The following is a 24,697-nucleotide window of genomic DNA, read 5'->3' on the forward strand; positions in this document are numbered from 1 at the left end:
CCCCGCGTAAGCTGTTTAACGTCAGCTCTCTGATAATTAAAACGGGAATTCGTTTGAATGATCCGTGTTTGTTGACATAAACAGTTACCATCCCATTCACTGTGATGGGATGAGTCGTCTGTGCGCCTCTGAATGGCCTGTAAAGCATGATCAGCAGAGAAAGACACTTGCACAGTTGAGAAAGATCGTCGTGCGTCTTTTCTTGACAAAAGATAAGATCCCCGAGCATTTTATTCGTTTTAAAACACCAACATTTGGCGCAAACTGTGATTTTCCGAGAAGCTTTGGGTAGGACTTCCATCCTCTGGCCAAACCTGAAGAATATATTCCTCATTCTGCCAACAAAGCCCGTGTGAGGATTCCCAGAGCTCCTCAGTAACTGCGAGCTGACAATTTCAATGGGCGCCAGCACTTTAAAAAGACATTCAGAGTTCTAAGTGACAAATGAGCGCTAGACACTTTTCACGCAGCACAATTTCATATGCCATTTGTGTCACTTAGCCCAAACTAGTCATCACGCGCGAATCATTTTCGTGGCAGCTGCTGTTGTATCTCTTTTTTATAAGCCCGTAGGCACCCCGCTGATGTAGCCTACCATCTCCGAGAGGACGAACAAAAAGGAGCGCATGATGGGCCCATTACAGTCTCAGAGCGTCCAGGAGGAGGCTGGCTCGGGATGGACATTTTAGGAGCTGGTGTGTTAAACGTGTTTCAGTTTGACAGTCCTGGATGAGTTTGAGTTTGTTTTACTTCTAAAGGTTTCGCTCCAGGCCTGATAGATGACGTATTTAACACGTGATGTCAGTGTGACTGAAGAGCTTCTGGTTTTCAGTGAGGACGTTTTTAATTAGGGCGATAAAATCAGTTTGTTTGAGTTGAAGAACAGACCTGATCTACAACTGAGATTTAGAGCTGATGTTTGAACGAAATGTTTTTATGAGCAGAAGTAAAAGCTTCAAATGATTTAAGAATACGACACGGTGCCATCTCTCCATAATCACTGTAGTGGCATAAATACAGTTCTGGTACCACGGACACCGGATATGCTCGGGGAGGGAACCAGCCCTTTGCTGCCACAGGGGACTCCCGGACCGTCCGGTGAAAAAGAAACGAAAAAATCAAACTAAATAAATGATCGTTGATCCCACGGTCTTTATTCTGTTCTGTTCTTTTACAAAAAAGAAAAGACACACACACACACACACACACACACACACCTGTATCTGTAGTCTTCCATGCACCGTGTGTGATGTGTTGGTTTATTAGGAGGATGCTGGTCATCTGTAATCTATAATAGAGGTGACATTAGACGTGGTATTTGAAAAGCCGACATTGGATGGACAAAAGCCGAGTGGAGCGAGTTACAAGCGCATCCTGTAGGCAGGTGTGTTTATGTATACAGCAGTTGAACCGTAAATCTCATTCTGTGTCCATGAAGGAGCTCTTGACTCTCTGATCCTTCCTTATTTATGTGGAAGTGATCCGCGCCACTTGCGGGAAATGTCCCCTTGGCCGTCGCTGCAGACACGTTGGCTCACAAAGCCGCGAGCTGCGGCGACACGAGCGCACACAGCAACAACCTGTCTTATGTCCCTGCTTATTGCATGTCCAGTGTTTATTGCGACGCACAAAAGTCCCCCCTGTCTTCTCCCTGTATTAAACCAAATTTGACATTTTTCAAAATAAAAGCATCTGACGGCAGGCTCACACTGGATTCTGTTTGTTAGCAGAATAAATGGACTGCAGCTGAATTTGTTGTTTAATGATGAATCTAAATGTTGAATACAAAGAGAAAACGAGCCCCGGGCGAACCCCCGAGGAGGTCGTCCAAAGAAACGCATCTGTCCAATGGGATTTCAACTCCAAAGTTTACTGTGGAAGTGTGGGACGAGCACTTCCACAGTGATGATGGTGATGATTGCTGCATCCTGCGCTTTCAATATAAAGTTATAGCGAGGGGAGAGGCCAGCAGAGATTTCAGCATAACTTGGCCATTGTGAATATTTTTTTGCTCCTGTAGTTTTCGTTGTCAGATATTTCTGATGTCAGGAATCCTGCCGGCCTATACGGCCTTGTTGGCGTCAGTGGTGAGATTGGATGTTTGCGAGTTCAATTCACAGCCGGTAATAACTTGACACTGGGCGTAATGAAACGCGCTGGGGTTAAGGCCTCATTCCAAATATTGTCCTGATCATTTCCCAGACCGCAAGAATGTATTAGAATATTATCGTTCAGCAATATTCCGATTAAAAATGAAATTAATTAATGTTTGTTTGTTTTTTATTTTTGTTTAACGTGGCGCATAGCTGACCTCTACAGTCAGGGAGATGGGAAGGGAAAAGCTTTTTTACAGGTTAAGGGACAATCCAATCTAACAGGAAAGTATTTTATCGCTTCTTCACAGAAACAGCTGCTTTCTTCGGTCCTGTTGGTCCTTCATTTTTCCTGCGTCAAACGCCAATATTCGTTTTTTTCATCAAGTCTATCTGATCACTAATATTGTTTGTTTTTCACTTTGCACTGAACCGTTTCTCAGCATGCTCATGCTTTCATTGTGAACGGATGCAGGCTTCGTGTTGCAGACGGCCATCATGCACTGACGCAGCTGAGGCAGTGTGTGTGACACTCTCACCAACTCAGCTCAGCTCAGCAGACAGAGCGGCCCCGTGCTTCATTTGCTGCTGTACGGCCTGTCAACACCACCAGGTTATTTCACGGTTTAGTTTCATATCTGCTGTTTTTTTCTTTACATTTTGACATGCTCGTGCTTTACCTTCAGTCCAACGTGAAAACCCATTTGTTTGATATTTCTTTGTGTGAGATGTGACTGTAAACAGCTCCTGTTCTTATTGTTCATTTAATGTCAAATCTATTTTATTTTCTAACCAAGCGAGCATGATGTCATTGATAAAAATGAAACTTACCGTGATGTGAATTTTTCCTGATAAGATTCATTGACCGAGTTGCTACTTGGTGAAATCCGTCCCGGGGCCGCACTTTAGAACACGAAATAATCAAAAACATTACAAATTGCATCCATAAATATCAGTGCAAGACTATGTTGTTGGTCATTCTAATAGTTTATTAGGGCAACTTTCCGATGGAAGTTACGGTGACCTTATCCTGTCCGTACTCTGCACATTCTTGTATAAGTGATTTATTTTAGAGCAGACTCTGCAGCAGGTCCATGCAAATCCAGAACACAAATTCAGCTTTTGCTGCTGGATTTACTGAAAAACGTTGTAAAAATGAATCAAAACATAATTCGTTTGAGTATCATGCAGACAGGTTAGCATGTCAAACTTGGTGTGATAATGTTTTATTATCGATTGTGTATCAAACAGGCCACACACAAAAAAACTATTCAACACGTTTGCTCTGAAATAGACACACGTTTGTTTTCCTTACACTCAACCACATACCAAACAGTCACCTCAAGTCACTGTATAAATAAACCCCAATAATAATAATAATAATAATAATAATAATAATAATAATAATAATAACAATAATAATAATAATAATAATGATAATAATATTAACAATAATAATAATAATAATAATAATAACAATAATAATAATAATAATAATAATAATAATAATAATATTAACAATAATAATAATAATAATAATGATAATAATATTAACAATAATAATAATAATAATAATAATAATAATAATAATAATAATAATAATAATAATAATAATAACAATAATAATAATAATAATAATAATAATAATAATAATAATAATAATAATAATAATAATAATAGATTAGCCCGTCATGGAATTAGGGGCTTGAGGTGAGTGTTGTTGTGATTTTGCCCTCCATCAATAAAACTGAAAAATTTAAATTGACACTTGAAAATCTCCCAAATCACGTTTGTATTTGTCAGTGTCAGTTATTGTCAGATATTGAACTACACAGATTTGTAAATTGTTCTGGTCTCACGCTGAAATGCACAAACTGCACAGCATCTGTAACCTGCGTGACTGCGGTGTATAAGACATGATAACACAATATTAGTGTACAGCTGTATATTGTTACAGTGGGGACACAAAGTAATCATTAACTAATTGATGAGGGGTCCCCGGTCTGCAGGAACGGGACGAGCTCACACAGATAAACACTGTCACGGGGAAACATCTCCAAGTTTAATCCACGCTAACCGGTTATTCCGTCTAACTGAAAGAAATGCAAAAACCTGGCCTGCAGTTGTCACGTGAACACAACGTTTCTATGGTAACAACAACCACAAACCGCGCAGAGACAGAGGCTCGAAAATGTCTCACCGAGCGTTTAGTAAACGTGTTTGCGAAGAGAAGCGCGACTTTGACGAAATGAAAACCGCCGCCGCGGAGTTTTATCGAGTGAGCAGAGTCCCCCAGGACATGGAGCGAGCCCTACACCAGCTCTTCCTCCGCCGGCCCGCGGACCAGCATGGCTACCTGGTAGGACTGTGAGCCTCTTTCTGTCCCTGTGAGGTTAGAAAACAGAAACAGAAGGTGGTTTGAAGTGTATTTATTGTTCTTCCGTTGAAGGCATTTCCTGTTTTTAAGCACATATGAGGTTCTGTTTGTCACAGCAGCGTGACGGTGTGTCACAGTCATCACAACCAGCAAACAAAACGACTGTACATAAAAGATGGCCCCAGCCACCTGACGTCACCTGTGACGCATGAATCAGTTAGTTCTTAGTGACGTTTGAGTGACTATTTCAGTAAACACACCGATTCAGAAAGTTGGATTTTTAGCACTATGTTGAAATATTTTGTCACTGGTGGGAATCATGTTGAGAGTCAGTACTCTTCCCACTATTGGGAAGCAGACAGCAACAGCTGTTAACTGGCTGCTCGATAGTCAGTGGAAGCAGCTGTGCCCTTAACTCCAGTAGCCTCTAAGACGAAAGAAGAAATATCTCTTTCAGAGGCCCGATCTGTTTTTGTACCAGGCTTCAAATACCAATAACATGAAGGTGTTTTTTAGGTTGTAACATTTGCCATTTGAACATGGGAGTCTATTGACCCACTTTTTGATTCAGCCTACCCATTAATATTAACAGCCACTGGTGACACACTGGTGTCATGCTGCTCAGTTGTGCACCACTCAATTTTTCTAATTTTGCAAATATACTTGGTGATGCAACTCCTGCAACCAGGTGAGGCCTCGAGTGTACAGTCGGTGTGTTTTTACTGCCTTTTAAATGATACATCAGTGCAGAAGCTCAGAGATTGTCCACAGGCAAAGGTGCTGCAGCTTGCAGCAAATTATGTTTACTCGTCTTTACTTAACAAACCTAGTCCTCTAAAGAAACCCTGTGAGCTATAAGACGAACTGAGGACTTACAAGTTATGCTATGTTGAATACACAGTAATTAACTGGCTAGCTCCTGGCTAACAAGTGTTAAATTAAATGCAGTGTATGCAAACTTAGAAGATGTCAGTGTGTATTGGCTTATTGACATTATGTGTTAAAAGGCAGAAATCTCAGTTTTATTGTAGTGTAAGGCTAACATGAAAACAGACACTAGTACTCAAGTGTCCAAAGGCTTCTTTGTTGTGTTCTCTGATGAGATTATAGTTGTTCTTTCACTACTTTCACGTTACATTGAATGGAACATGATGTGATTCTGTAAATCATGTTCAGTCTAAGAGAAAGGACGGTCAGCCTGGGCACGGCCATTAGCCCGTGACAACTCATTGAGCACGTTTGATGCGGTCATTGTGAAAACACTTCATTTTTCCGTGTCATGACGGTTTTAAACTATACATGTATATCTCACAGTGTTAATATTTCAGCACCAACAAATGAACAACAACAAGGACTCATTAATCTCTACACGAGTGTGATTCATGGTGGCCATTTAACAGCAGCACGCTGGAAACCACATCGCACACCTGAAAGAACCAAAGTGGAAACACAACAAACATCATGAGCACAAATATAGTTTGGAATGACAGTGTTCGCCCGTTTCCTCTGCTGTTTTCATGCTGTTAGATCTCAAAAAGCACGTCCTGTCATAAATGTTCATTTGATATCAAGATTCTTTATTCATCACATGCATAGTCATTAGGGCTGCCACGATTAGTCGACTAGTCACGATTACGGCGACTATCAAAATCGTCAACGACTGATTTAAACGTCGACGCGTCGTTTGAAGCTTTGTAAGATCCCAAAAGCCGCAGGAATAAGTAGTAGGATTTAAGAGTGTAATAACGGACTGAAACAGAAGATGGCAGCACTGCATGTACAAGGATGCCAGCTGCTGTTAAACCCCGAAGAAGAAGAAGCTGTGTCCCAGAATTCATAGCGCAGCCCAGCTCAGTTTCCAACAATGGCGGCAGCTAGTTAGTTTTAATATTACTCTTATTATTCTTTCTGGGTCACAAAATAAACGTTTAACATATTTTCAGGCGAGAATGTAGCTGTGTAAACCTCAAATATCTGCTCAGTTTATCAAGACACCACATATTTTCAAAAGCGCTCCGACGTTTTCGGAGACGTCTGTTAGCCACTAGCTCGATAGCTAGCCGGGGGCTAGGCTAACTAGAGCCGTGAGAACACCGGACTCCCGGCTAATCGTTTTCAAACCCACCGCCGTCTTTCGCTACTCAGGTTAAACATGATATATAAGTCACTTAGATAACTTAAAAATGTTATTGTTTGGCTTTTTTCAGTATTTTATTTGTTCCTGAGTAAATCGGTTTGGCTGAGATAAAGTTATAGTTTTTACACAGCTGAATAAACGTCAAGCAGACAGCTGATTATCAGAAGTGTGAGATGCTGAGAATTTACTCCGGTGTCCTGTTATATTTTAGATAGCAAGGAGTTTATTAAACTTCACCGAAACAATCTGCAAACTTCACTAAAATTTAATAAACTATCATCTTGTCTTTATTTTTAGTTAGCACATACCTTAAACACTTCAAGCTGTAAGCTAATGATAGTTATATAAGAGCAGATGCTGCTGGTGCAATAAGCTGTACGTTTTACGTCCAATGGATGATGATCTGATTAGTCGACTAATCGCAAAAATAATCGGTGACTAGTCGACTATCAGAATAATCGTTTGTGGCAGCCCTAATAGTCATACAAGTATAACACGCAGTGAAATGTAACCTGACACGCTCCTTGACTTGTGCAAAAGGGGGGAGAGGAAGAGCATTATATATGATATGCATCAGGTGAATGTGCAGTAGTAGCATGTATGCAGCAAGCAGGTGAATTCTGTACATTAAGTGAGTTAAATAACAATAGACAATGTGAACATATTTAAAATTTAAAAAGAATTTGAAAGGTGCCTTGTGCTGATGACTGTGCCACGGCACATGACAGGATTAATAAGGTTACTGCAAACACTCCACGGTTTGTTCAGTGCTCTGCTGTGGAGCAGTAAGCTTTACGAACGAGGTCAAAGGTTGTGACGGTGATATCTGCAGCTGTCAGCTTTGGTCATTCCCCACAGAACTTCCAAGTTGTCAGACGTTTTTGTGCTGTTGGCTTTGAAGGGCATGTAGACCACCACAGTGGAGACTCAGTGTGTAGATCAAGCTGAAGCCACTGAAGCCTCAGTGTATTCATAAGAAAACACATGTAAATATTCATTATCACCTCACAGGTAATCTTCCCCAAACCAAACGTCAGTGTATGATAACGAGCAGTCACAAACAGTCTGCTGTTTCTACCTGCTAACATCAGTAATGTGGCTTCATGTGCGTTCTTGCACATATTTGTATATATATATCTGGTTCTGTAAAAACATGCAACAAGAATTGCAGTTTGGCTACATGATTTATTTTGTGTGCACGTCCTTGGCTGTGAGCGTGTGGCCACTGGTCAGCACATGCTGCTGCTTTCACAGGTGAATTTAAAATGTAAATAAAATGTGTTTTTAATGTTTTCTACACATGTTGTATTTACTCTGTAACTGCTGAACCATACTGTCATTGATGGTAAGGAGGACACAGAAGTCGTTGAATAACGTCACTCAGATACTGCGAGGTGTTTTTAACCATAACCATCCCTTCAGGCGGATTACTTTGCAAACCTCGCGGCACCACCGAGAATCAGCAGAGTGACGGGACGGCAGGTTTATGACGCGAGAGGACGACTTTCTGTTGAGGCAGAGGTCTACTGTGTTGTTCACAACAAGGAGAAGGTAAAAGCCATTTGTCCCATTGTGGCCTTTAACTGGTGAACTCGGAGCGTTCTTATGTGACTGTGGCTGGATGTTATATGGATGAGTTTGGAGAACAAGCCACAGGGTTGAAGAACATTCATTAGTGCAGGAGCAGGGTTTGTTTGGCTACGATGTACGACCTTAAATCAGCTCTCAGTTTAGTGAACAGATAAGATGACCCTCAGCCAGGCTGTCACCCTGCCAGCTGGCCCTGATAACTCGATAACAAGGCGCCTTGGAGTTTTGAAATTCATACCACAGAGGCATCGCTTAAAAATCTCAGACACGTTTCAGTTTTAGTCACCTTGACTGTCAGAGGTCAAGTTTTCCAAAAATCTTGTAATTGTGATAACTGAAGAAGGAAATCAGGTAGGATTTTCAAACATGGATCTACTAAATGTCTGAGGGGTCGCACTCGTGGCCACCATCTCTTGCACCGTCTGTTCTGTCTGGTGTTGCACTGTCTTTGTTTTGGTTTTTGCACTTGTGCAGGCTGTCTGTCACATGTAGCACATGTAGCATGGTGTGCTGTGTGCCACTGCACACGGTTGGAATGACAATAAAGCCACTTGACTTGACCTAAGAGGAATTGATTGTGTGATAGTGCTGGAAAGTCTGACATTCATCTAAACTGCACTGGTGCTGGTTAATACAGCAGTACATCTCAGTGTACCCAAACACTGAATGTTACCCACATGGCTAACCTGCAGCCTCGTTCCTCCTATGAGGAGAAATGAAATGGTTGAAATGATATGAACCCTAACACCACACTGCTGGAGGCAGCGCAGGTAGAGGTGATTGTGCAGGCGCAGCAATTTCTCCATAGGTATGATCACTCTGCACTCCAAGTATATGTTAGGAGAGCATTGATGAAATGTTAGGTTTTATTGAATAAATACAAATAAAATAGAAACACTTTGGTCGTTCCATATTAGACAAAACAGAGTCAAATAAAACCTAATTTACAAAGTAACTGTTGTTGTTGGATGCCAGGCTGTGCGCTGTGAACCAGTCCTACTGAAGAAGTCCTTCACTCACGTGCTCGCGTCAGTGCTGCCCACCTCAGCAGCTCTCTTCCACCTGGTGTTGCTCTGCTCGACGTGGGCCTCCAGCTTCACTTGGGTGGTGCTGCACCCTGCTCAGCTCAGTCCCCAGACCTGAGGGCCTATTCTTGTCATCAAGCTTTGTATGCTTGTGCACTAACATAACCTTAGTCAGGAGGATTTTTTAATAATAATGATAATAATGCATTTTATTCGAGGGCGCCTTTCAGGAACCCAAGGTCACCTTACAAAAAACACAATTAATAAAAGGAACAATAGTCATAAAATACATAAAATAAGTTAAAATTACAAAACAGAGCATGACAACAGATAAAATCAGCATTAAAGCGAATAAGCCAGTTTAAACAGGTGTGTTTTGAGCTGTGACTTAAATACGGAAAGGGTGTCAATATTTCTTAGTGCAGGAGGAAGAGAGCTCCAGAGCCAGGGAGCAGAGCGACTGAAAGCTCTGCTCCCCATAGTGATGAGGCGTGAGGACGCAACAGTAAGATGAGGATCTGAGAGGGCGGGAAACAGTGGTGATATGGAGCAGCTCACACAAATATGCAGGAGCAGATTTATGGACACACTTGTATGTAAGAAGTAAGATTTTAAAGTTTATCCTGGTTTCTACCGGCAGCCAGTGAAGCTGCTGAAGAGCTGTTGTAATATGACGGAGTCTCTTAACGGAGTGCAAGTTATGACCCGAGCTGCAGAGTTTTGGAGAAGTTGGAGTTTATGAAGGGACCTTTTAGGGAGACCAAATAGGAGGGAATTACAGTAATCAATACAGGACGTAATAAGACTATGGACGAGGACGGCAGCAGCGTGGGGAGGAAGGAAGGGGCGGAGTCGGTTAATATTACGTAAGTGGAAGTAAGCAGACGGGGTTATGTAATTAATGTGAGACTGGAATGAGAGAGTATTATCAAGTATGACACCCAAACTCTTACCCTGAGGGGAGGGAAGGGTGGGAGAATTTTCAATGTTAATGGAAAAGCTGTGGGATTTGGTTAGGATAGATGGTGTACCAACAAGTAAAACTTCAGTTTTATTACTGTTGAGTTTGAGGAAATTGGAGGAGAACCAGGATCTAATCTCAATAAGACAGTCTGAGAGGGAGGTAGGTGGGAGGGATGAATTGGGTTTAGAAGAAAGGTAGAGCTGGGTGTCATCGGCATAACAGTGAAAGTTTATATTATATTTTCGGAATATATGACCAAGAGGAAGCATGTAAATAATGAATAAAAGAGGCCCCAATACTGAACCCTGGGGCACACCTGCAGAAACAGGATAGTGTTGAAGAATGGGATTTAAGTTGGATAAACTGAGTGCGGTCTGAGAGATAGGAGTTAAACCAGGCAAGGGGGGTGTGACTAATACCAATGGAAGCTATCCATGGTATCAAACGCCGCACTAAGATCCAGAAGGATGAGGATGGATAGGAGACCAGAATCAGCTGCCATCAGAAGGTCATTGGTAATCCTTAACAGAGCAGTTTCTGTGCTATGATTGGGGCGGAAACCAGATTGAAATTGTTCATAGAGATTATGGTCATTGAGATAAATGAAGCTGGGCGGCGACAACTTTTTCAAGAATGTTTGAAATGAAGGGGAGATTTGATATAGGGCGAAGATGGTCAAAGTTATTGGGGTCTGCACCAGGCTTTTTGAGAGTTGGGATAACAGAAGCCTTTTTCAGTGCTTCAGGAACAATTCCAGTGTTCAGGGAGGAATGAATATTATTGGTTATGAGAGGAGCTAACGAGGGAAGACAGGCTTTAACTAACGCAGTGGGGAGAGGGTCAAGGTGACAGGTGGACGACTTCGATTTTTTAATGAGATAGATACGTCAGTTATGGAGGGAAGAGTAAAGCTTGAAAACAGGAAGACAGTGGGGGAACCAGGAAGTCTACGTCAGAGTCAGGAGCTCCTACAGAGTTAAGTTGACGGTGAATGTCTGAGATTTTAGAAGTGAAAAAAGAGATAAGAGAGTTGCAAAAATCTGTCGTGCAAGAGAACAGCAGCGCCTTTTGCTAATCAGCCATATAGTTCATTTACATTTTATATGTCACCTAACGACAAGCAAAGGTAGATGATGTCATTTCCTGGCACTTCATACTGAGAGGTAAATACCCTGCAACATAAGAACTTTTACCTTGTACTAGTAAATCACCTTTTTCACCCTTCTGAAGGTGTCCTTCATGTTTGTGGTGTGTAGAGCATGTCATCAGCTGCTGTTTCGAGCCACTTGGTCCCTGAGAGTCAAGAGAGGACTGAGCACGTGATGGCTGCTGTGCTGTGGATCAATGAGCCTCTGAACAGCATGCTGAGAGACCGAGATCCTTGTGACCAGTTAAAAATCGACCATATACTCAGGTAGCACCTAATACTACTTATTAGTAGTACTTCATTAGTAGTATTTTTCAGTGCTATTTGTCACCTTAAGGAACACGTGTCATATCATGTTCAGTCACAAAAACCATTTAACACATCTGTCCTGAAGTGGCCACTGAAGCCAGGATCATGGACATGAACTGGGAGGTTTTACAGCAGTCTACTGACATTCACGCTACATCTTCCTTAGGAATCTGGCTTGTCAGGGATTGTTACGTTGATTAAACCATTTTTATTTGCTCATCTGAAATGATGTAGCACTTTCTTTAAGGAGCGCTGTCTGGAGGAAAAAGAGGTCCGGGACAGGGAGAGGCCTGAAGTGATTCCCTCTTCATCTCCTCCACAGACTAAAGAGAAGAAGAGCATTAATAAAGGTGAGTGAGTCGTAAGTCCTGCCCTGAGCTTTCTGTCTTTAGTCATCAAATGTATATATATATATATATATATATATATATATATATATATATATATATATACATTTACTGCATATACATGTGTATAAAACAAAGCTGACACTGTGAGTGTTACTCCCCTCGAGTCGTAATAAAGCTCAACTTGTTCTTTGCGTTTTAACTGACATTTATTTCGGACAGGAGGATTCTTCGACATGCCTTAACATGTAATGATGTCCAACCACAGCCGATACAATGCCGTCAGAACTAAAAAGAAATACAAACTTAAATGAATATTCTTAATAAAGCCCTTAAGCATTATATATAACGAAACATTCCAACAAAAGGATCAATAAAATACACATTACACTTCACACTGCGGTAATTGCACTCGAATATCACGCAACACTAGCGTATTTACATACAACGATAATAAACAAAAGAAAACATTTACCTCATCGGCCTCACTCAAAGGGAATAAAACTTTAATCCTTACGTCGTGGGGAGGTCCAAAAAAGGCACTCTTTTATTTATCTTACTGTAGACGTGCAAACCTCGTGGCTCGTCTCTCAATTAGCTTGCTGAGTGTGCCAGCCAAAAAATACCCTCTTAGCAACAACAGACGGAACTATAGAAAAGGTTCCTATCTAATTGCACAATTAGCACAAATAACACATTTAAACATATAAATCTAATGAACAAAACATGAATTACTATTTATTTATTTCTTATTTCTTAATATTTCAACTACTAATTGTTTCAACCTTACATATCTAATAAAATGAACTTAAATGCGAGAGTTGCCTATGACGGCAGCTACAGTGAGACTTAGAGGTGTGAGCATCACAGCAGAGGCCTTTGTGTCAAAGTAACTGAGGATAAAACAGAAAAGCATGAAGGAGATTTTCCTGGCCTGGCTTTTTATAGCAGGTAAGAAAACCATGAATCAACATGTGAACATTGTTGGGTTTTCTCTGTATCTATGAAGCGCCTTGAGGCGACTTTTGTTGTGATTTGGCGCTATATAAATAAAATTGAATTGAATTGAACATGACCTGATGCTGCTGAAGTGAAGCAGAGTTATTAAGGTTTGATTACAGACACAGCTGAGCAATCATTTGTAACAGTTTACACGTCTTTGCTGTTAAACAGCAGAAATCAGACTTTGTTGTCGGAGGTCATTTTTGAAAAATGTGGCCAGCAGCGCTGCACACAGCAGCAGACTGGTGCGTAATGGCAATGAATAATGCAGGAAACAGAGGTTTGATGGTAAACTGAGAGAGAGAGCTGTGCAGGAAGTGAGATTTTATGGTGGTGGAAGCAAAAATCAGCCAAAGTCAGAGGGAGTTCATGACGCTGTTTATCAAACGTGAAGCGCAGTTTGAGCTTCTTTTGCTGCTGGTTCAGTGAATTTTGGTCAGAGTGATGAAACCTGCAGCTGTGACATGTCTGGTAAAATACGTTTATATTTAAAATCGATTCAGGATTGAATCAATCGATGTCGCTTTATTGACACTAAAATTGTTTTTTAAACCCACTCCTACTTCAAATATTTTGACGTTGTTGTTATCCGATAGCTTTCCTTTCACCATTAGATAGACTGGCACTCTTTATGAGGCAGTAAGTGAAAAGGTTTGATGGTGTTGTGTTTGCTGTTAGGAGAGGACACAAATCTGAGATGGATTTATTTCCATCCTGTTAATCGCTGTGATGTCTCCCTCCAGCTCTCTGCTCTTTGCTTCACAACATTCAGTTTAATACAAAACTAATAATTCGTAATATCTCACACAGTTTTTCTTCTTGTTTTGGCTGCCTTGCCTTTTTTGGTCACCACAGGGAATCATTTATCTTCATGTCATCCACCCTTTGCATGACCTCCTCCTGTCCTCCTGCAAACTTTGACTGTGTGCTCAAGCTTTCTGTTAGTGTAAACAAGAGTTTGTGAGCGATCAGTAAAATCAAAGTTCTCGTAGTCCTGCACCTTTTGAGCCATCTTGAATCAATTCTGGGGTCTTATTATTATTGAAGCATTACCCTAAAATTAAAACTTTCAATATAAAAACTGTATAAAATCACCACTGTGGTCAGATTAAAAACAAAGAAACTGTGAAAGAGTTCAAAACAAGACTGGAAGTTTTACTTCTCACTGTTTCTCTTGTGGAGGTTCAGGTTCTTTCTCTGATTAATCTTAGGTTTTTTTCTCTGTTACAAGCTAGAAATATGCTCCAAACTCTTTTGGGATTTTTATTATATGACAGGTAAAAAGAGCACCGTGGAAAAGCCGCTTCCTGCAGCGGAACCACAACAGCCAGTTCTACGTGGAAGCTTGGCTGTTGGCTCAGTGTCACTGGCTGTGGCCAAAACTGGGGCACAGATACAGGGCGTCCATCTGTACGAATACGTAGCAGCTCTGAGGAACCAGGAGGTTTGATAATGAAAACACATACTGGATGTTCGATGCTGGAAACAACATATAATAATATCATTCGTTTTGTTCAGCCTCCGTTTCACATCCCTGTTTCCTTGGTGACATTGCTCAGCTGTGGCAAGACCTCGCCGGGAAAACTGAATTTACTGGAGGAAGTGATCCTGATCCCCAAAGTGGGACAACAAGTCAAACAAGTACAAAACTGAAACCTTTGGCTTACTTCTCCCTGTTGTCCATAGACTAGCTCACAGTTAGTGTGTAGATCTGCGTGTTTCCTCTTTTGCTGTCTTGATGCAGTAGATTATTAGGAAGTCACCTTGGTTTCTTTATATTCTCCATTTTTCACTCTATAGTTTATAAAACATACTGAAGTCTGACCTTCTTCCACAGATCATCACAATGGCTCTTGAGGTACAGAAGGAGATGATGAGAATAATGGAAACTTTAACCAATGGCGGGGTGAGGGACATTGCTGTTTATTAATTTTAAGAGCAGGCACTGAATTCAGCAGATTGTATGAGGGAACGCACACGGCGGCAGGATTCAGAGATTTCCTGAAAAATATAACAGAGAATTGTATTCAGTGTTCATTGTTAAATTTTAAATTAATGTATCTGTGCTTATCTAAAGGTCTAAAACGCTTCTTAAACGATTCCTCTATTTACCTTTGAATGGTTTGCATTTTATTTTCAGCCCTGCTGACTGAGCCCTACATCTAAAAACAGCAAAGTGGGAGTTTGACACTCTTGGCTTCTAATAACCTTGTGATGAGGACTATCTCATTCAGATATACAGTATTAATTTAAACTTGTCTATTGTCATCCACATGTAGCTTCAGCTAAGCTACTTTGCAGCAAAAACATCTAAACAAAAACATACTTTCACCAACATTGTCACTTTACAAGTAGCAGGTTGGGTTGGACCGCCTTCTGCCTTCACAGTTATTTCATTTATTTTTCAGTAAGGTGCTGAAAGCAAGTCAGAAGTTTTAGTCTATATTAGTTAGTAAGTAAAATTTATTTATATAGCGCTTTTCACAGATAAAAATCACAAAGTGCTTTACAACACAGGAAATGGGAATATAAAAACAATATAACAGTAAATAAAACAATGTAAAACAATAAAACTATAAAAACAGCATAAGAAGAAATTCATCAAATGCTTTTCTAAATAAAAATGTCTTCAGCTGTTTCTTAAACGAATCAATGGAGTCCGTGCAGCGAAGAGACAGACACAACCTGAAAGGCCCGATCACGAGTTTTAAAACGAGTGCGCGGTACCACCAGCAGTCTCTGATCTAATGACCTTAAAGCCCGAGAAGATGTATGTGGTTTCAGCAGGTCAGATAAATATTGAGGAGCCTGACCATGTACGGCCCTAAAGGTTAGAACTAAAATTTTAAAATGAAATATTAGGATGATCTAGTCTAATTTTGATGAGCACCTTGCTCACTGCAGCTTCACTCTTCATCCTCTGCTCCACTTGTTTTGAATTCAGACATGTAGTGATTATCTGCTTACAATTGTTTAGTAAGTGGCTAATTATAGTTCCTGCTTTAACCTGGCTGTTCTTTCTGGCCTCTGCCATCTACAAGCCATGTTCATCCAAAGAAGAGCTGCATTGGATGTTTTTTCTTCTTCTTTCTTCTTCCCCAGATTGTCTGCACCAAAAGTCATGCCATGTTGAAATTCAATAAAATCAGCTTTTGTCTCTATTCCAACCATAGCAAGTTCTCCTCACCATGTTTACATGCCTAAATGCAGCGCGTTTGTTCCACTGATTAGCTTTACTGAGTAGGTGCACCCAATAAAGTGTCTCACAGGTGTTATTGTATATATAATAGTTACTTGTGTGAACCATGTGCTTGTTCCAAGGCCAGCGAAGCATTTGTATGTGACAGCGGGGCCCTGGCTGTAAGCCACGAGCGAGCCGAGCAGCCTCTGGATCTGATCGCTGAAGCCTGCACCAACCTTGGAGTTCCACTGGGCACACAGATCCATTTAGCTTTGAACTGTGCTGCTCATGAGCTCCTGGACCCTGTAAGTTCACCAAAAATAGTCAAACACTTTATGGAAAATAATGTGTTGACATGTTCTTGTGAACTTTTTCAAAGCAAATACACCATAAGCATATCAGTTTAAAAAAACAACAAGATTTATCGTCTTCTTGCTGGATTCTCTCTTGTAGTCTAAGGGGAAGTATGAAGTTGCAACTGGAGTTCTGAAATCGCCCGATGAGTTAGTCGACCTGTACCAAACCCTCATCAGCAAATACCCAGCAGTGGTGGCTTTAATAGACCCATTTAGGAAAGAGGTAAGCAAGGCTAGTAAATCTTGGACTCTTTCTGTGTCTTCTCTAAATATAGTTTTGCTGTCAACAAAATGTTCATGATTGCTGTGTATTCATGTTCCTGTGTCTGTTAATTCATAAGGACAGAGACCAGTGGGAGAAGCTGAGCAGTATGATTGGAAACTCGTGTTCACTGCTCTCTGATGTCTCCTACAAGTCACAGGGACCTCCCCTTCCTGGAGTCAGAGGCCATATCTTAAAACATATCAATGAGACAACAGTCAGTGACTTGATCCACATGACATCAGAGCAACAAGGTAACAGCTGGAGAAGAGAAAGATGGCACATGGATGAATGAAGCAAACTGCATAAAGTGCAATGAATGGTCAGGTAGAGTAGAAAAGCACTATGTAAGAACCAGTCCATTTACCAGTTACATCAGGTCCAAGTAACAGTGAGCAACTCAGTTAGTTGCAAAAATAAAATGTTTGCAATAGGAGTATTCCTTATGCTTCCTCTTCAACAGTCAATGATTTCTTCCGTAACCTGTATAATTAATGGTACAATGCATCTGGTACACATTTACACACAGCAGACAGTGATGTTCATCTCAGGTTCACTCTTAAAAGTTTGCTGACCTTACTCTCTTACACTCCAAACTGAGTAATATACAGTAACTTGTTGCAAAAAGAACTGATCCAACATATTCTCTCTTTCAACATCTAACATACATGTAAAATACTACATACTACATGCTTCTTGGTGTAATTCCACATGCACAGCTATGACCCAATATTGCATCTTTCTAAATGAGGATTGGATTAAATAAAACGCCTGTACATCATCAGAAGGGTAAAACTAACCAATCTCACAGTGGTCTAATCCTGCTGTCACAGCTGGTCAGGCTGGACTCTGAGTCATACAGGTAAAGGAAGGTTTCTTTACAGAGCCACCAGGTAAGATATATACATATGTACAGTGATGAAGGATCACGGCTCCAAGGGATCCAGGGCATCCAGGGGATGTCCAGGGCATCCAGGGGATGTTCAGGGCATCCAGGGGAGGTCCAGGGCATCCAGGGGAGGTCCAGGGCATCCAGAGGATGTTCAGGGCATCCAGGGGAGGTCCAGGGCATCCAGGGGAGGTCCAGGGCATCCAGAGGATGTTCAGGGCATCCAGGGGAGGTCCAGGGCATCCAGAGGATGTTCAGGGCATCCAGGGGAGGTCCAGGGCATCCAGGGGAGGTCCAGGGCATCCAGGGGAGGTCCAGGGCATCTAGGGGAGGTCCAGGGCATCCAGGGGAGGTCCAGGGCATCCCGGGGAGGTCCAGGGCATCCAGGGGAGGTCCAGGGCATCCAGGGGAGGTCCAGGGCATCCAGGGGAGGTCCAGGGCATCCAGGGGAGGTCCAGGGCATCCAGGGGAGGTCCAGGGCATCCAGGGGAGGTCCAGGGCATCCAGGGGAGGTCCAGGGCATCCAGGGGATGTTCAGGGCATCCAGGGGAGGTCCAGGGCATCCAGGGGAGGTCCAGGGCATCCAGAGGATGTTCAGGGCAAGGGTAACACGTCTACACTCCTCTTCACACATTCTGTGACTCACACGCTCACAGACTCACTCCACACTGAAATCCACTCACGCTCACGTTCATCCAACAGGGTCCACAGGAAACAAGAAGGGTTCCAGGAAGGTTGAGGTAAGTACAACGATCCAATGAAGAACATCACCGACATGTAAGGGTTGAGCTGAGACACATGGAAAAGAGTATTTCTGTGCATGCTCCGAGGACGCTTCAACTAGACTGAGACAAGGTTGACCATGGAGTCAATCTCAAACTGCCCATTGAAGTTGGGAGCCAGTTTCCTGGACTTGATTCAGACTGGAACGTACTGCGCTGAAAGCAGTCCATCGGTTTTCCATTGGGCAGCTCAGGTGGCTCTCCAGATGTGGCGGTACCTGCGTAGATGATGTTGAACAGAAGGAACCATACGCTCACTCTCGACTGTTGGGAACAGCCGCCGTTGGTAGCCCTGTGATGCGACAGCAGAAGACGTGAGGCTAATATGGGCATATTCAATGCAAGTGAGGTAAGAACTCCAGGTGCTCTGTTTGGTGGAGGTGAGACAGTGAAGTGCTGCCTCCAACTCCTGGTAGGTACATTCGGTTTGGCCAGTAGTCTACAGGTGAAATCCTGAAGACAAACTAACCTTGGCTCCGAATGCCAGACAGAACCCTTTCCAAACTCTAGAGTTGAACTTGTCCCGGGTCTGATACGATGTCCAAGGGGATCGCGTGAAGTTGAAAGACAGGTTTGGTAAGGATGTGGGTGGTTTCTGTTGTTAGGAAAAGCCACGAAATGTGCTAGTTTTGAGAATTGGACAACAATAGTCAGAATTACCATATTTCCTGCAGAAGGAGGAGGCCTGTCATAAAATCAAGTGCGATCTGAGACCATGGTCGTCCGGAGGTCGGCAGAGGTCGAAGTAGGCCTGCAAAAGGAAAGGTTTGAGCCTTATTTTGAGCTCAAGTAGAGCAAGCTAAAATATGCTCCCTGGTATGCCAAGTGTAGGCCACCAGGCGTTCCAGGAAAGAGATGGTCTGATTGATGCCTAGATGCCAGGTGAACCTCGCCGTGTGGTCCCACTGGAGAACTCAGGACTGGACCAGGGTTGAAACGTAGAGCCACTCGGGCGGCCTGGTTCTGGGATCAGGTTTGTTGCACTGTGCCTCACAAACTGTGGACTTTATCCCCCATGTAACAGCTCCGATAACATGAGGAAGACTGAGGACTCCTTCAGAACGTCTTCTGAGGAAGAAAACTGCTGAGACAGTGTGTCGGGCTTGACATCCCGTGAGCCAGGCCTGTAGGTGATAGAGAACTGAAAATGGGTGAAAAACAGTGCCCACCTGGCTTGATGGGCACTCATCCGTTTTGCAGTTTGAAGATACGCCAGGTCCTTGTGATCAGTCCAGACTATGAATGGTTGGGGCGTTCCCTCGAGCCGGTGATGCCAGGGCTAACTTGATGAGGAGGAGTTCTCTATCCTCCACATTGAATTCACGAAAGAAGTAAGCAAAAGGATGCAACCACCAGTACCTTCATACTGCTGCGAGGTGATTAAAAGCAGCCTAAGAAGACTGATCCCACTGAAAGGGAACCTTGGGAGAGGTGAGTGAGATATTAGACGATCTTACTGATATTCCAGATGAAGCTGCGATAAAAGTTAGTTAAACCCAAAAAGCATTGGAGCTGCTTCCAACCTGGGGGTTTGGACCAGTCGAGTACTCGTCGGACCTTCACTGGGTCTGGTTTGATGTTCCCCTGCTCAGTAATGAAGCCCAAGAAGGAGCCTGTTTCCATGTGAAATTCACATTTCTCACATTTTCCAGCAAATGTTGTAACACCTGTTTGACAGTCTACGTATATAAAAATATTGGAAATTATTGCCACAATGGTGCATTACTGTAACAGCTAACTGTCTGTTTGTGTCTTGTTGGGATACAGGTTCTGTGTTGATGGGAACTACATGCAGTGAGCCATGCAGTGAGGATTCTTTGTCAGATATAGTAAGTCTTCTTCCTGGTTTCTGAGTGATGCTGCCATGGTGGCGAACAGTGTCAATGTGTGTCACATTAAGCAGAAATTTACATGAACTACTTACATTAAAAGTATAGCCATACCCATAGATTTAAAACAGATATTCGTCTACAAATAGTGACAGAATTTCTGCATGACAGTGCCTTAGCTGAAAAATGATAGCAGCAGCCTCGCTTTGTGTGTAACCAGAATGCAACCAGCTGGTAACCAGTTGAGTCACACTATTGCACTGACCAGTTTCAGAAGTATTGTGCTTATCAGCACAGACTCACTTAGAATGATTTCCATTTGATGGCAATATTTCTGCATTTCCAAATCATTATCATTTTTTTTTCAGATATTATAAATTAAGATCAGATACCTTTATTTGTCACGTGCAAATAAGGGGATATCTATCTTAAAGCTCAGGAAACTATTTCGACAACTTGCCAAACAGCTAAAAGAGTAAATGAGAGCAGGTCCAGGGATATCCACTACAACCTGAGATTATATTTAAAAATAGATTCGAGATTTAATGAATCAATATCGCTTTATTCAAACTAAAATTGATTTGAATTGGGGAAATTGGCTGTCTCAGTCCCAGCTCTGACAGGTGACCAAGACTATTGACTCCCTGTTCACCCTGCAGCGATGTTTGGCCTGGAGGCAGCTGAACTATTACAGCAGGCTCAAGATAGTCATTGCTGTGCCAAGGAGGTGTCAAGGGGCCTCTCCAGGAGATCTAGCAGTTCTAGAAGGTCTAGGGCTTCCACACATCAGCCAGCTTCTGAAGTCCCAGACTTACCCTCGGACCAGGCCAACCAGCCCCATCCCTGTCTCCCCAGCACTGACTTGGTCAGCTCTGGAGGCAGACCTTTGGTTGGTGTCTACCTTGACTGAGGGCTAATGCCTGCGGTTCTTCCATAGACCTTGAATGACCATCTTGATCCTTTCCTCAGTGAGCGACCCCCAGCAATTCCAGATACTGCGGGAAAAACTTGGCCCTCTTGAAAAGGTTCAACACAGGAAGTGGATGCCGATAACTGACAAGCTGGGTTCTTTCCCCACTACTTTTTAGTTCTTAAGCGGGACAGGAGACTTCACTCAATTTTGGATTTCAAGGGGTCTTAACCAATATCTTGAGCCCCTAAGATGCAAGATGCTGATGAACCCGGGGGTGAGGCAGGCTGTCAAAGCCTGATGGTTTGCCACCATCAAGCTAAAGTATGCCTACTTCCAGATTCCTATCTGGCAGGGGCACTCCCCTGGGCTCAGGCCAGGGGATCGGAGACTCCATCCGCAGATGGTCGACCAGATCTGGTGCCACTTTGTAAGAGCAGAGTTCGACCTTTTTGCCTCCAGGGAGTAAACAAATTCCCTCACCCTCACCCTAACCCACCAGGGCTGCCTACTTCTTTTGCTGGGGACTGTTTGCCTCTTGATGTGCAGTCCACCAGTTGGGAAACTGGGGCCACAATTGAGACCACCATGCAGTTTCTGCAGTCAGGCTTGAACCTACACCACTGTACTCTGGTTATGTGGACTTTGGTCAACTGCTTGCCCACTGAGCTAAACAGCACTGCTCAAGTGACCTACTCAAGTGCCCTGAGGGTCCAGCTTGAAACCTGGGCCCCCCGTAGCCACTTACCAAGATTACTTGTCGTGCCCTCTGAAGATCTACTAGATGATAGGAGTGCAGGTCTACAGACAATTCTTACTGTGACCATCACCAGTACTAACCAGCTGATCTACACAATACAGTGGCTTGCAAAAGTATTCGGCCCCCTTGAACATTTCCACATTTTGTCACATTACAGCCACAAACATGAATCAATTTTATTGGAATTCCACGTGAAAGATCAACACAAAGTGGTGAACAAGTGAGAAGTGGAACGAAAATCATACATGATTCCAAACATTTCTTATCAACACCTATGCCTTGCCCACAATCAGGTACTGCAGGGGCATTTCATATATATATATATATATATATACATGTATATATATACATGTATATATATATATATATATACATGTATATATATATATATATATATATATATACATATATACATGGGGAGATACCAGTTTTGTCTTTGTTTTCGTCTATTTATGTGTTTGCATTCAGGTAATGTTGTCTATTTCAAAGTTTTGATTGGTTATTGTTGTGTTAATCCCAGAGTGGTGGATATAGGTAACCATGTTACAATTTATTATTAACATCAGTTGTATTTGAGAACGTTAGAAAGATGCAGTTTGCTATGATGACGAGAACAAAAGAGTTTTTTGATATTCAGTTAATTCCTTTGGTTAAGCTCAGAATTCTCATATTACAATATGACAAAAGCAGATAAGAGAATAAAAGATAATCCATTCTTTCCTTGTCGGCTGCACAAAAACCAGAGACTGCCATTGGACTACACACTGCATTTTATTGTTTATTGTATGATGCTGCTCTGAACTCCACTTTAAGCAGACTCATGGAAATGAGTAGTATCTCAGGTAACAATTGCAAGGAGGATTGTTTATTAAGATAACGAGATCAAATATCAAGTGATAAAAAACTGGACCTTTACAAGGGTCACTAATAACCCGACTGTCCATCCGTTTGCTGTGGAACTGTTCATCTATTTTGATTAACAAGCAGTGTAAATAGATGAAATATTGCTGTGTCTCAGACTGTGCTTTTCTTCTCGTTCAGGCTGTGGGTCTGGGCCTGCACTATGTCAAACTGGGAGGTCTAAGTGGGGCTGAGAGGATGACTAAATACAACCGGCTGATTTCTATAGAAGAAGAACTGGCCCAACAGGGAATCCTTGGTAGGTTTTTTTCTCAGGCTTCCTTGTGATTTTTCTTTGGCTGGACAGAGAAACAAGGCCAGACAAAGCCAGAGAGAGAGAACGGTAGTAGTGGTGTCTGGGTTTGGGAACACGTCTCTCTCTTGCTGCTGGATATGAAAGGACACGGTGTGTGAGGACTTGTACAAACGCGTGTTTGTGTGTGTGAGTGTACGAGTGAAAACCCCCTACCTTGGATCTGTTAATTGGCCACCTAATTACACACAAGGACAAATACTTTCCCATCCATCATTTCTGAAAAAGCAGGCAGGGGCAGCAGAGGGTTAATGAGAGATGAGTACACGTCTGTCTAATCAGCTGCCACAAGCCGGCATTATTCAGCATGTTTATCTGTGTTTAATGTTTGTGTTCATTCTACACGAAGTGAAAGGGTTAACGTTCCCCAGCCGCACAAATGCTATTTCCATCCAGTTGTCGTAGGTGTCTACGCTCCAGCTTTTGTACATTCACTTTATTTAATTTTGTCTCATCCAGTCTTTAAGGAGAAGCACCCTCCTCCACTGTTCCCTGACAGCCCACATAAGCATTCAGGCACCGCAGAGGCAGCGAGGTCTGGATTGGAGGAACACAGCTCACATCTGATTCAGACAGATCTTTGAACGTGTCTTCATGATAATATATTTACCTTTCACAATTCAGTTTTGCAGTTAACACCACCTGTAATAATCTGCTGAGGTGATTATAACCGTTGTGGATCGATCCAGGGTCACCATTGTATGAGCTCTGCTGTGTTTACAGCTCTGAAAAAAGTGTCTCTAACAGTTTGAAATGTGAGTTCTTGTCAAGAAAAACATCAAATATATTCACATTTTGAGTTTCGGAGGAAATCACACACAGTGCTGTGTACAATGATGTCATTTTAATTTGAAATAAAAACCAGAACGATTTTAAGTTCAAGCCAGTTCAAGCCCCGAACAAGTGCACATGGAAGCTTTTATATCTTTGCTCAATCTGCTGGATGGTGTTTGAAGGAAACGTTTGTATGTTTACTCCTCAGCAGTAAAGGAATGAGGGGGTGTTGTCATCAGTGTCAGGTGTGTGTACTAACAATCTCAGACAGGTTTGTGTCTCAGTGACCTCAAGGTCAGAGGTCAAGTTTTCTGTAAATGTTGGAAATGGGATGAAATTAGATTTTGACTCAGTGTCAGTGTGTATTCAGTGTTTGCATTTTTCAGCAAATAAAAGAGAAAACAATCACGCGTGGCCCAGAAGCATGTTTTCCTGCATCGATCCAGAATATCTCCAGGCAGTAAAAGATTTAACTGAATATCAAATTCATGGAATTAATTTCACAGCTCTGAAAAGAGGTTCATTTATCGCAGTCTTAATTTAAAAGAACTAAAAGATGAGACCACAGTGAAACATTTTAATGTGTCACAGCTGACTGTGACACATTTTGTTAGCAATCTGATTTAAGCGTGTGACAGTTGAGTCATCGTGTTCGCTGCTTGTGGGAGCTGGGTAAAGAAAAGGCTGATAAACAGACGTATACAAGCACAGAGCGCTGACAGCGTTATCAAACACTGCCTGCCCCTTGTC

At 42.3% G+C, this 24,697-nt stretch overlaps 1 protein-coding gene across 4 annotated transcripts; it reads left to right on the forward strand.

Annotated features, from left to right (window-relative positions):
* Nucleotides 1–3,933: 3,933 nt before the first annotated feature.
* On the forward strand, nucleotides 3,934–24,369 carry eno4 (enolase 4). 4 transcript variants are annotated; one of them, XM_085183215.1, is made up of 14 exons: nucleotides 4,264–4,452; nucleotides 8,030–8,158; nucleotides 11,443–11,600; nucleotides 11,877–11,992; nucleotides 14,269–14,435; nucleotides 14,510–14,632; nucleotides 14,829–14,897; nucleotides 16,313–16,477; nucleotides 16,626–16,751; nucleotides 16,870–17,044; nucleotides 20,229–20,290; nucleotides 23,002–23,119; nucleotides 23,633–23,708; nucleotides 23,798–24,369. In XM_085183215.1, the coding sequence occupies exons 1-14, from the start codon at nucleotides 4,285–4,287 to the stop codon at nucleotides 23,835–23,837; spliced, it is 1,692 nt and encodes a 563-aa protein (XP_085039341.1). In that variant the 5' UTR covers nucleotides 4,264–4,284; the 3' UTR covers nucleotides 23,838–24,369. The 4 variants fall into 4 exon arrangements, with proteins under 4 accessions (XP_085039343.1, XP_085039342.1, XP_085039341.1 ...); XM_085183214.1 differs by having other exon boundaries at nucleotides 4,265–4,452; nucleotides 23,633–24,369; XM_085183216.1 differs by lacking the exon at nucleotides 8,030–8,158 and having other exon boundaries at nucleotides 4,263–4,452; nucleotides 23,633–24,369.
* The last annotated feature ends 328 nt before the right edge of the window (nucleotides 24,370–24,697 follow it).

The sequence above is a fragment of the Neolamprologus multifasciatus genome, chromosome 13, assembly GCF_963576455.1.
Source record: "Neolamprologus multifasciatus chromosome 13, fNeoMul1.2, whole genome shotgun sequence".
NCBI lineage: Eukaryota > Metazoa > Chordata > Actinopteri > Cichliformes > Cichlidae > Neolamprologus > Neolamprologus multifasciatus.